At 33.9% G+C, this 13,686-nt stretch overlaps 1 protein-coding gene across 1 annotated transcript; it reads right to left on the bottom strand.

Moving 5' to 3' along the window:
* Nucleotides 1–302: 302 nt before the first annotated feature.
* LOC131943722 (26S proteasome non-ATPase regulatory subunit 14) lies at nucleotides 303–5,866 on the bottom strand. The gene is made up of 10 exons (XM_059303941.1): nucleotides 5,783–5,866; nucleotides 5,175–5,229; nucleotides 4,291–4,365; nucleotides 3,888–4,007; nucleotides 3,542–3,612; nucleotides 3,054–3,204; nucleotides 2,783–2,890; nucleotides 2,268–2,342; nucleotides 1,742–1,867; nucleotides 303–1,310 (listed from the first exon to the last, which is right to left on the bottom strand). The coding sequence occupies exons 2-10, from the start codon at nucleotides 5,220–5,222 to the stop codon at nucleotides 1,149–1,151; spliced, it is 936 nt and encodes a 311-aa protein (XP_059159924.1). The 5' UTR covers nucleotides 5,223–5,229; nucleotides 5,783–5,866; the 3' UTR covers nucleotides 303–1,148.
* Between the last annotated feature and the right edge of the window lie 7,820 nt (nucleotides 5,867–13,686).

The following is a 13,686-nucleotide window of genomic DNA, read 5'->3' as shown; positions in this document are numbered from 1 at the left end:
TTTAGCATTATAATTATAATCAAAGGCTTAATGGTTTTCTTTTCAAATATCAATACCAATTGGATCAAGCTATAATTTAATAAATTTAATAATTTTCCATGACCATGAAGCATTTACTTAAATAACCAAATAAGCTTTTCTTCAGCCACTGATTTTAAATTCCAAGCATACAATATACCAAGTGTATGTTTTAATAATGTAGAAGTAAACATTTTTCTGTTATTGAAATATTTAAAGCACACTTTACATTTTTTAAACTAATATATAAAGAAAATGCAACAACGACAAAATTCGAACATCATTTATTCATGATAGAAACCAAAAACTTTTTTTAATAAAAAAAACAATGCATCAGGTATTTCCCAAACAAATCCATTTAGACATGAGATGTTACAATACAGCTTAGAGTTGATGTTGTATTATGTTGCTAAATTATCTAACTAAATAAATACAGCACACTTTTTACTTTTCAACAAACTTTTTTGAAGTGTATGCATACTATTTCATAAATATTTAAAATAGATCTAACTCAATTTACACTACTTTTATAAATTAAATGTTTAAAAAAATAACTTGCAGAAAGTTAAGCAGTGTGAAAACAGTTTAAAAATTAAAATTTAATATAAAAAAAATCACAGGATAAGAGTTTAGTTAGATGTGTATGCGTTGTAAACAATGATAGATGTAGTGGAGTGACATTCCAACATAACAATTTTTGGTGATTATTGGGATAAGTCTTTTGTGTAATAAATCAGGCAAACAACCATCTTTCATGCAAATTAACAGCCACAAAAATCACTCAACTCCCAGAACCACAAAAATACACTGATTTTTTAAAAACTGAAATTCTACTAAATTTACTGTACATATAATTTTAAGCACAAATGCTGAATTGTACTATGAAAAATTTCCAAAACTGACCAGTTTTATAAATATAAATTCCTCTCATTATGGTATAGTCTAAACATTTTGTTTATCATCAATTCCAATGATATTCAAAGGTTAAAAATTAAATAACGCTAAATACTTTTTAAGCCACATGTTAGGCGTACCACTGTTGTCAAAGTAAAAAATTTCTGCTACAAATCTGCTGAGTTACCACTCAGTCAACACCAGCAACGCAAAACATTAAATTATAAAATAAAACTTCATTTGAATACAACAGTGTGCAGCATTGCCCCCAGACACTGGACGATGTTCTTAGTCATGATGACATTCACTTCTTCTTCTAGATGCCTCTTTGGATCTTGCTTACCAACATGCTTGATAGCTAACTGTTCCGGGGTCATAGTCTCCTCTTCCTCCAATGCCTGAAATTTTAAGCGGTAAATTTTTTTTTTTTAATCTGTAATCTCAAAAAAAAATTAGTAAAATGTAAAAAGAGACTAAGCTATATATATCAGCCAGATATTCATTCAAGAAATATATTTAAGCATCTGTTTATTTTCCACTGAAATTTAGTGTGTTCAAGACAGGTAGAAAAAAAATGGATAAAATAGATGTTTCACAACAGTGTCAGCAACTTAAGTCTAAAAACAATCAGCATTAGAAAACACCACTTTATGCGTAAATTGAAGGGTGGGCGAGAGGTTGCAAAATGGTGGTGCAAATATGTAAACAAAGTAAACTGAGTACCCCTTTATTTTTTGGTTTTAGATACTTTTTTTTTCAACATGTTGAAATAATGATTTTAAAAAATTAATTTTAAATTGATCTTAAGGAATGAGAAAAATGCTGTTACCTTGTGGTAGTTTTTGGCCAGCTCTAACATATCCCCAACAGTCTTCTCATTGAGTGAACAATGCTCACTGTAGTCTTGCAGCTGGAGGCCATCCACCCAGCTTTTTTTGTGGAGATTCAGTAACATCTGAAAACATTTTAGACAGTCATTTTAAATACATCAAGAAAATGTTTAGATCATGACACATTTTTAAGCAATCTATGCTGAAAGCCAAATGTTTAGATAATTGTTTTATTTTTTCCTCTTTGCCACTGAATAATGCCTACCCACAACATACAGGGGTACTTAGATTTAGGGCCCATAACTAAAAATATATGAATCTAATGCAAATTCATTTTTAGTGCCCATTTAGTATGCTGGATAGACAACATGTACCATTAGGACGCTGGGTAAATAGCATAAGCCAAGGCCCAAAATTATATGCTGTTAAGTAACAGAAAAATCAATGGGGGAAAAAATTCACAAATAAAAAAATGTACAAGATCTGGAAAGTCAAATCTGAAACAAAAAAAAATTGTAATGTTACCTTTTGCTCTAGCTCATTCTTTCTGTAATTAATTGCAATGGAATAATAGTGTCGATTTAACCCATGAATAAGTGCCTGTAAAAAATCAAAAACAAAAAATACTGTTAACATATAATTAAAAGATAATAGACAAATGCTAATTAAATCATAGCTGTTTAAGGTTAATAAAGTCTTAAAAATTAAGTAAATAATTATTAACAGTAAAAATAGCTGTAAAAACAGTAAAAATAAAATGATAAGTCGTAGTTATCAGAAACAAATAATGCTTTGCACAAGATCAATTAAGTATACTAACTCTACAATCAGGCAGTTGGATATAAACAGAGGACAACATAAGAGGTTGTAAATGTTGTGACACTGTTAGACAATTTTAACCCAATAGATACAAAAAGGGATGGCATGGAGAGCATACTTCAATTTCCTGCCTGAATTTAACCCCCCACCCCCTCCCAGTCTCTTCTCACACAGGTGTGTACTAAACCCCTAAGCATCAATGTGTTGAAAAAATGGAGAACCTGAATAGAAGGTTTGTTGAGATGTCCTAAATTTGACGTAGTTTGCCTTGGCTCTTGACCTAAAACCATCATATTCGGATTGATAAGACGGAAGGCATCTATTACCACCTAAATTCATGAACAAAGAAGAAGAGCAACAATGAGCACTTAAAATATTTATATGTTATGAACAATACAGTGGTAAGGAGAACAAAATTCCATAACATGAAAACAAGGTTTAGGGCTAATTTTAAATAGGAAACAGAAGCACAGGAAGAGAGGAGTTACTTACTTTGCCTTTAACACTCTGAATGGGGTCAACAACAACTGCGACAGCTCGTTCTGACAAAGCCTCAAAACTCTGCTGTGTGTTAATGTCAACACCAGACAGCCAGCAGCCAAAACCAGGGTGAGAGTGGTACCAGCCGACAACCATTTCAGGCCTAGAGTCATAGTTTAAATAGCATTTTGTTAAAAATATGTGGCAGCTCAGTTAATTACAATTGGTGGGGACGGGGAGAAATAGAGAAAGGTGAAAACAATATAAATAGTAATGGTAGAATTTTTTTTACTGAAATGTAGATTTCCTTGTCAAACCCTATAAACTGTATTATTTTTTTTAAATATACTTTCACTTGTTATTAAAATGCTGATATTGATTATAAAAATGAAGTCTCTTTATATAAGCATAAAAAATGAACTAATATACTTTTAACAATTTTTAATAGCCATTTTATTAAAACAACATTTCAAATATGAAATCCTTATAACACAACTTACCTTCCAGTTTGTTTCAACATGTCTAACATTTTTGCTTGAAACACAGGATCAACAGCTTCTACACTCACACCCTAAAGTATTAATTAATAGCAGAAATAATATTTTAGAGCCGAGTTATTGTTATTTAATTCTTTTAAAAATTCTATGTGTATTTTTGAAATAAAGTAATAAAAAAAATGTCATATTATATAGAATTAAAATATCTAGCTGATGATCACACATCGCATGCAAAAGCAAATCTACCAAACAGTTCACACACTGACACACAGCAAATACTTTCCACGGCGGGTAAATTAAATGACAAAATCAAACATCATTATACAAACAAGATTATTAATAGACTTACAGTCCCGGACTGTGGCATTGCAAAGACATCTATGACACGAACAGTGTAATCATCAACAAATTCTCCCAACATCAAACCCATGACTTCCATCGGAACACCAGCTCGTCCATGTTTTAACATCTATGTTAACAAATAAAATGAGACGGTTAATGAAAAGTTTAATAAAATACAAATATGTGATTGTGGTGATGAAAAATGTATGAAAGGTGTAGTATATGTGGAATAAAGTACCAGTGAAATATACCTAACCTTCACAATGATATAACCCTTTTTTTTTCTAGCTAAAATACTTATATCACCATTCACTTTTCTAAAACCATTAAATGGATTTTTTTTTAAATTAACATTTGCAATAAAGATGAATACACTGGTAAACATATAATGTTCCCCACACAAAATCTACCTTTAACAGAGCAAGAGATGAAATGTAAACTTGTTCTGCTGTATCAACAACTGGAGCATCGGTAGGAGGGCTACCCTATGAATAAGAAGAAAAAAGTCTTAACATGTATTCAAGTCAATAATGTACTTGTTTAATAAACAGTACAGACTCAACCTACATTCTGCTCTCTATTCCCTCAACCCTGGGTATTATTTCAAGTTCAGTTCCCAAATACTTCTGACCCAAAAACCCGGGAGCAGCTTGGAAGGAGAAGCAATGGCTGTGGGGCTTACATGTGTTGAAATAAAGTGAGTTCCCAAAACAGACTCTGGTGGAGAGGTGTAACAGTAGCCCTTTGTTCTTTAGGAGCTTTAAATGATTAATTAAGTACCTCAGACCCAGATAACTTTTTTTGTATAATTTTTGTGAGCAATTGCTTTTAAATTTTTGTAAACATTCAATCAGAATGGAATAGAGAAGCATGAAATACATGAAGTAAATGTGCCTATAGCAGTAAATGGCAACACACAAAACTGTTTAAGTAGATATAAGGGGGACTGCATATAGATTCAGTGTCAGAGAAACAGAACTGACTATGTAGTGTATAACCCTATCAGATGCTCAAGTACCGAATATTTCAATTTAAAGTAGTTCAGCTAAATTTTGAAAATTCTTCTTTAAATAAACTAAGTTGAAAATGGAAATGAATGCACTAAAGACAGTTTGGCTTAAATCAATTAACAATTTCAATACTATGACGATACTACATTTAACTATTTGGCACAGATTTTGTCTTTTTCATTGGAAGAAGTAAACACTTGCATTTTACCCAATACAGGGAATTTTTTCAAATATCAAATAATATCAAATAATACATGGCAGTGACAAATGTCATTGGGACCTACCTGACCCAAACCTTGAACCCTACTGCCAAGACTCAGAAGCCTTTCCATCTTTTATCTGTAAAACATGAAAAAAAAATTTAATTTTAAAAAGCTTAAGTATGAACTTTAGGTGGTTATAAGCTTTAAAACATGGCTTAAGCTAAGAATTTGATTGTTGTTGTTGTAAAGTAAAAGTGAGTAAAACAATTTACAAATGAAATGTTGAAATGTTTGTTAGCCCAGTTGAGACTGGCCTAGCATTATGAAATTAGGCCTATAATTTTAGGCTAATTAATTTAATTTGGCCTATTTTAGATTATAAATTAGTTACTTTATGTATTTAAGCCTAGAATTTATAAGTTTTACTTTAAATGTGTAGGCCTTAGTTTAGATTAGTTTAGTCTAGAGCTCAGTCCTGAGTTGAGCTATCGTTAACTGGTTATTGGTAGGTAGACTAGTGAACTAGTCACAGTGTACATCAAAATCAATGGGTTTCATTTTAGTTTTCAAATATCTGTCTTACTGATATTTCAATAAAGGGTCGTTAGTTCGAAAAGTAATTAGAATTTAAAATATAACATTTTAATTGATCTATCTAATCTAGAAAGCGTTTAAAAATAAACATGTACCTAAGGATCTAGTGACAAAATGCTTTGTTGTATAAAACGAAAACTACTGAATCACAGGAAGCGGTATTTATGCAATATTTGTTCCTTTGAATATAAAAGAGTTAGCTTACATTGGTTTACAAGGAACAACATAGGCATACAGCCCGTTGTTGTTAGGTTAGGAAGAGTGACGCTAATCTTCCCCTTCGTTACTATTGTAACTCCCTCCCCCTTTTCCAGCTATGGATTAGTTTCTTGTAGTTATGAGAAAAATTGTAATAATATCATTGGCTTTTTAGTGCTTTTTCGTTAGTTTTATTAATGTTTGTTTTTGTACGCCAGTGTATAGATGTGTGCTTGGTTATGTGCGTGGGTGTATGCGTTGGTAGGCCAATATGTGTTTACTGTTTACAATTTATTAATAATGTTAAACTTTTAACACAGTTCAATGGTACCTTAACACATCGGTTTTTTTTTCTACAGAAATAAATGCAATATCGGTAGGACTCAAAAAAGTTTCTGAACCTCATCTTGACTCTGAGGGGTCGTCCATAAATGACATGAGCGAAGGGTGGGGTGGAATCTGGTGACGATTCTAGTTCATTACCTTTGTGGCGTCCAAAAAATGTAAAAAAAAATTGTCTTCCCTGAAGATCAGATCTATAGGTTTTGTGGGCTTAAAATCTGAGCTGAATGTTCTAATCTAATCGATATCATGGGATCAGCCCATGCTGATTAAACATTGCTGAAATTGCACAAAAGCCCGTATTGTCGAAATTATGTAGGCTATGTAAATGTAATTATTTTTCCACACCCAAATTTAAAACGGGTAAAAACGGAGTTGCCTTTTTATTTAATTTTTTTTAAATTTCATTTGCATCAAATAGACTTCCAAACTAACAAAATTAAACCTGGAAAAACACACTTTCTACAATACGGGCAACAATGGAATTTCACTTCTTCAGTTTCGACATTACGGCATTTGACTACACAAAACATAGCTGGTAGTAATCAATACCAACGATTGATTTATTGCTGTTGTTTTTTTTTGTTCTTGGTTTTTCTTGACCGCTGTTTTTCTTAACACACCATTGTAGTGTTGCCATGTACCAAGTGGATGAACTAGATCCTTTAGATCAGGTGTTTTTGTTTATTATGTATTAATACATTATGACCAGTGGCGTAGCCAGGATCGTCTCAAGGGGGGGGGGTTCCAATTTTTACCCGGGGACAAACTTTCGATTTGCACCCCCCCCCCTCAAACTTTCGATTTGCACCCCCCCTCAAACTTTCGATTTGCACCCCCCTCAAACTTTCGATTTGCACCCCCCCTCAAACTTTCGATTTGCACCCCCCCCCCTCAAACTTTCGATTTGCACCCCCCCCCCCCTCAAACTTTCGATTTGCATTCGATTTGCACCCCCCCCATCCTCAAACTTTCGATTTGCACCCCCCCCCCCCTCAAACTTTCGATTTGCACCCCCACCTCAAACTTTCGATTTGCACCCCCCCTCATACTTTTTATATATACCGAGGGGTCTATGGGGGGGGGGGGTTATGACCCCCCCCCTAACCCCCCCCCTGCCTACGCCACTGATTAAGACTATAAGAAAATAAGAAAATAAATTATGGAAAAATGACAAATTATGTTTGTCGATTTAAAATAGGTGGTGCCCACCACCCTACCGATATTTTAGAATATGCTCTAGAGTAAAAAAAAAAGGTTGGGAACCCCTGCTGTAGATAATGCTTGGTAATAATGCTGATCACATGCAGAGCCTTTTCAACTATTTGTGTGCCTTCTACTCTGTCGCCATGGGTGGAAACGCCAAAAGATCAAGGCCCTGGCATCAGAGTTTCTTCCAGGCATGAAGCCCCCCCCCCCCCTCCGAACGAAATGAAATTTATATAATTTATATCGAAAATATATACTTTTAACAGTGTCCGCCCCCCCCCCCCCCCCCAAAAAAGTCTGGAAGAAACACTGCCTGACATTCCCCAATGGGTGCCATCCCTAGGGGAGGGGGCGCAAAATGTTTAATCGCTATTTTTAAAAAAGTACCTAACAATTAATAACTTTTATAAAGGAGTAGCGATCTATTGGTAGAACCCAGGACGAACTATTAATTGTGCACCCCTACCCCAAAATTAGGTCTATATAGGCCTATATTTATTCGCGATAATGCAACCCCCACATCCCTAATTTGAAAAGGTCGGGGCGCTTTTTACCAGTCACTTTGCCTTTTTAATTTGGTGTCACACAATTGATGTAGAAAACGATGAAATAAGTTCGTTATTTAAATTTCGAATATTTCAAACGGTTATTTAATTTTAATAAGGCTTGTAAGTCTCGTTTTCTCTTACTTTGAATTAGAAATCTGTCCTGGTGTACATAATTTTGTATTGACGGGGTGTTCAAAGTATTACTTGTTTGGTAAGTTTTGCTGAATCGTTCAGATTTGTGAGTAACGGTGGAAGGATGTTGCTGATATGGTTTCGTAGGTATAAAGTATCGAAGTGTTAAAGTGTCGTATTTTTTATTTGGCTGTTGTGTAGTTAAAGGTCTAGTGGAATCTGATTGGTAATAGAGAAATGATAATGCATGTGATGAAGTATCGTAGTTCTGGAGTTTGGGAGTATTGATTATTGAGGTATTAAGGTATCAAATTTATTATATTGACTGTTAAAGTAGTGGTAGGTCCAGTGAAATCGTTGTTGATTGGGAGTACCGTTTGTAGAGCTTGGTGAAGTTAATAAGCGAGATTGTGTCGTAATTCTGGAGCATCGAGTCTAGTTATGTTTATGTATCTAAGTTTGATATGAATTTGTGAATGTAGAAGAGTATATCGAGTAGTCGAGTTTATCGTAAGTTAGATTATTTCAATTCAGTATGGAACACACTACAAAGAAAGGTAGGCGTTTTCTAGTTGAAAAATCTTTAGTTTTTTAGGAATCGATATTACCACTCTAAAAGTATTTATATATAATATTAAATAGGATGGAATTTATAACTAACCGTTAACTTCGTGTTGTTGTTTTTTTTTATTTTTTTTTTTAAAATAGTTAATCAACTATTCTAGTAATGTCTAAAACGGGGGCCGGATTCCAGTGCAGTAAAGATGCAACACATATCTCTGTATTCTCCTCTACACATATCTCTGTCTTATGATGCTAATCAGCGGCATTTAGCAGACATGTCAAAATAAATTTTGAATGAAATCAAGCTTTCACCATTGTTTGCGTGTTAGCAGCCGCTTGTCTTTGTAAAATACATTCATTCAGATGATAGCAAAGAAGAGTTGCTATTTTGTGAAGTTATCATTGAGTAAATAAATACGCTTTTTGAAACTGGATGATTAAAATGGGAAAACGGCTGTGGGGTTTGTACGGATGGTGAGTCATCTGTGTTTAGGTCTAAATGGGGTTTTCAGAAAAAACTAAAAGATTTAGCTCCCCAACCAAGGGGAATACATTGCATGATTCACCGGTGATCTGGAGCCCGTCTGTTTCAAGAACTGTGCAAAGACATAAATAAAGATCACGAGGTTCTACACTACAGTAAGTTGGTTATCAATAGGAAATATTTTGAATCGTGTTTTTGAATTGAGAGATGAAATCAAGTTGTTCTTGGAAGTGCAAGGGAAACAACACTTTTTGATATACTTTAACGACAAAGAGTGGTTGGAGAGAGTAGCATACCTAGCAGATATATTCGAACAGCAACATAAGCTTAACCTGAAAATGAACGAATATTATCTCTTTTCATAATAATCTCTTGGCATTTTTATCAAAGCTGCAGATTTGGCGAAGAAAAATGAATATTGGAAACATTGCCATGTTTGAGAAACTGCATTGTGGTAGATGAATCTGATTATGAGATAAATAAAAATAAATTTGAATACAAATTGCGGTGTTATTACGCTGAGCTGAAAGAAGAAGAATCAGCATTGTCACGTGACCCACCCTCTAATACCTTGATGTTGCCAGCATTCACGGTAAATTACAAGATGAATCTTAAATTTGCGAAATGATTCAGCCTCACGTACCGTGTTAAAGGAAAAACTGCTCAAAAATTTTGGTGTAGTATGCACCAATTATACCCAAAATGAAATCGATTGTCTTTTGAGTTTTAGTTCCTTTTGTGTCTAGTGTCTACATATATTTGCGAGAATAGATTTTCAACACCTCTCCAACTAAAAACAAAACAACGAAATAAATTCAATGCTGAGAAAGACAAGAGGTTGGCGTTAACAAAATTAATATTCAACATTGAATGTTGAGGCAAGTGAATGGCATGCAATTTTACCCATCGTATTAAAAGTTATATAGATCTTATATTGATTCATATTGAAAGTCTACTAGAAAATCGTATTTTAGTGGTTATTAATTTCCTAACTAATTTCGACATTTTAATTCTATGGAGGTCGCGGGTTACTTACTTTTTATAAAAGTGGGTCGCCTCTCGATAAAGTTTGGGAACCACTGATTTAAGGGATCCAAATTTTTTTTATTATTATTTTTTTATATTATTTTTTTATTATTTTTTGCCTCAGACATGTAATTTACAGCGTCAGTTGTGTGTTCGCTTTAGTATTACAGTTTTCATCATCGGCTTGTGAGGACTGTTATAGATTTACAATAGTAATATTTCTTTCTTACTTGTAGCCTACTTTCATCCATTTAAGATGGTTTACTTATACATAGATCTAATACAAAACGCCTAAATATAAAAAAAAAATTTAAAAAATAAATAAAAAAAAACAACCTGAAAATGCAAATGTGTAATTAAATGATGATTCAAGGGATTTTTTTTTCCTCGGCGTGGTGGGTGAGGGGGGGGGGGGGGCGGGGTGTAATTTGGGTTTTTAAGTAGTGCTGAAATAAATTTGTGATTACAGAGAATTAAAGTGATACAAATTTTAAGCAATCGGAAAAGTTATGTTATTACAACAAGACACATCAAAGCAAACACATTCTTCCCTTTCAAACATCTATATCTATACAGTCCTCAATTATTTTTTTTTCTTTTTTTTTTTTTGTTTTTTGTTTTTTTTAATCAATTGTTTTAAACATTTAAATCAGTAATAATAACTTGTTTGATAGTTTTACACAGCATCAAAGATATGAACATCACTTGCATATATAATAATCAAAGAGAGAAAATAAAATGGCATAAGACTAGACTAAAATAAGGTGTGCAAACTCGGTTTCTCTTGACTGCTTAGTTTACTGTGCTCAGTCGTTAGCTGTGGAGTCAAAAGTTCACATTGTAGACACCCATGGACAGAAATAGAAACGACCGTGGGATAAGTGTCTCTGTAATACTCATACTGATCTATCATTCCAAAAATTTCCATGACATTAAATTGACCCTTGGCGGTGAAGGCACGCTACCTTGAAATATAGGGATCCAAAATTTTAAAATATTCTATTGATCTATCACCCATCAATGCAAACTAAGCGATTTAAAACGAATGTCATCAAATTTAAATAGAAGTATGTTGTAATAAAGCTACAGCTTTTAGACATTCAAGCAAAACCTGCTGTTAAGTATTCAATAGGTAAATATAGATTGTTTTCATAGGTTACATAGTTAATACAAAAGATTTGATATAATGATTAAGTAATGAGATTCAGAGCGTTTTTTGTGTGAATTTTAAGCATGTCTTAGTTACACATGGCTCATTTAGCTATTCTTGTGACAGTTATTTACCTTTAATAAAATTTTGGCATTTGAATTTTTAAATGGGAGATAATTCGTTGCTTAACTTGACATTCATTTCAAACTCCTGCACCTTAGGTTGACAGTTTACATATAAATACAACTTTAAGTTATTATTTGCTTCGAGCCGATCCGCAGCGTATCATACGCCGCTATTTAGCTGTTTTATTTTCTACTTTTCAGTAATTCATAATTTGTGAATTCGACAGTACCAATGCTGCCACTGAAAATATTTGCTTTAAAACACTAACCCCCCCCCCCTTTCCCCTAACCCCGACCCTACCACCCCCCCCCCCCCCCGTGAAAGCAGCCTCCTCTTAGTTACCTCCTGTAAGTTTAAAATCGTTTCAAACTAAATTATCTGCCCCTAATAGTCGTCACTAAACCCGGCTCTACGATTTGTAAACATTTAATTTAGCGTGACCACAACTTACCAGACCATGTGGGGGTGGGGTAGGGGTGGTAGTGATAGAGAGAAAGAGAGGGGACTGTAAGGAGGTGCTTGCAGCTTGTTTTCTAATGTCTCCCAGAAGATAATTATATATACGAGCCGACCCGCTGCGTATCATACGCCACTATTTACTTGTTTTTTTTTCTACTTTTCAGTAATTTATAATTTGTGAATTCGACAGTACCAAAGCTGCCACTGAAAATATTTGCTTAAAAACACTAACCCCCCCCCCCCCCCCACGTGAAAGTTACCTCCTCTAAGTTTAAAATCGTGTCAAACTAAATTATGCCCCTAATAGCCGTCACCAAACCCGTATCTATGATTGTAAAATGTAAACAGCGTGAACCACAGCTCATCAGACGATGTGAGGGGGTGGGGGGTGGTAGCGATAGAGAGGAAGAGGGGGGACTGTAAGGCGCGCTTACAGCTTGTTTTCTAGCGTCTCCCAGAAGAGAATTATATAAACGAGCCGGCCCGCGGCATAACATACGCCGCTATTTAGTTGTTTTTTCTACTTATCAGTAATTCATAATTTGTGAATTCGACGGTACCAACACTGCCACTGAAAATATTTCTTTAAAACACTATAAGTAGCACGTTAAGGACCATAACCCCCCTTCCTCCCCCCCCCCCCTCCCCCCCCCCCCCCCCCCACGTATAAAATCGTTTCAAACTAAATTATCTGCCCCTAATAGCCGTCACTAAACCCGACTCTGCTTGTAAACATTTAGAGTGAACACAGCTCACCAGACAATGTGGGGGTGGGGTGGGGGTGGTAGTGATAGTGATAGAGAGAAAGAGAGGGGACAGCAAGGAGGCGCTTGCAGCTTGTTTTCTAACGGCTCCCAGAAGAGAATTATATATATAGAATAGATAGATAGATTACAAGGAAAATTAGGAAAGACCACTCCCGCGTTAAGTCTTCCTTCGCTCACAACAGAATAAAATCGATTTTCTAGGTGAACACAAAGCTCATATGTGATTCATGTTATACTACGGCTTTCCATTTTAACCGTAATAACTGGCCATAAATGAACACAGTTAAAAAAAAACACGCAATGCATCATATTGTTATGAAATATTTTAATAAGTGATAGTGATAGGTTTTGAATGTTTAGTATGGTTTAAAATTTAAATTAAAAATAGTTTTAAACGGCCAAACACTACAAGATAATTTAGGTTCTTGTTGACCATAATGACCCGTATAGTTAAATCATATACAGGCATACATAGGCATTTTATATATATATATATATATATATATATATATATATATATATATATATATATATATATATAGGTTATATATACAGACTTTATATATATTATAAGCCTATATATTACTATATATACGCCTATACACATATAATGCCTTATATATGTATATATACATAGTTTTATATATATATATATATATATATATATATATATATATATATATATATATATATATATATATATATATATATATATATATATATGGGGTCATCCATAAATGACGTCACACTCGTAGGGGGGAGGGGGGTCCGTAATTTTGTGACGATGTGTGATGAGGGGGAGTTCAGATGTTGCGACGTCACATTTTTGCATTATAAAAAAGCAATGTTAGAAAACGAATTCTAGACGTTATTTTGCCTTTTAGATAACTGTTTTAATAAATGTTTTAATAGTTTAGACAAGATTTTGGAAAAATATCGATGTTTTAAAAAAATTCAACTGCAATTTTGAGGGGGGTTGTAGGTTGATGTGTGA

This window comes from Physella acuta, unplaced genomic scaffold (assembly GCF_028476545.2).
Source record: "Physella acuta isolate Inbredline_101_S28 unplaced genomic scaffold, ASM2847654v3 ptg000465l, whole genome shotgun sequence".
Taxonomy (NCBI): domain Eukaryota; kingdom Metazoa; phylum Mollusca; class Gastropoda; family Physidae; genus Physella; species Physella acuta.
Note: the sequence above shows the minus strand (reverse complement) of the source record. Positions and strands in the feature narration are given on the sequence as shown.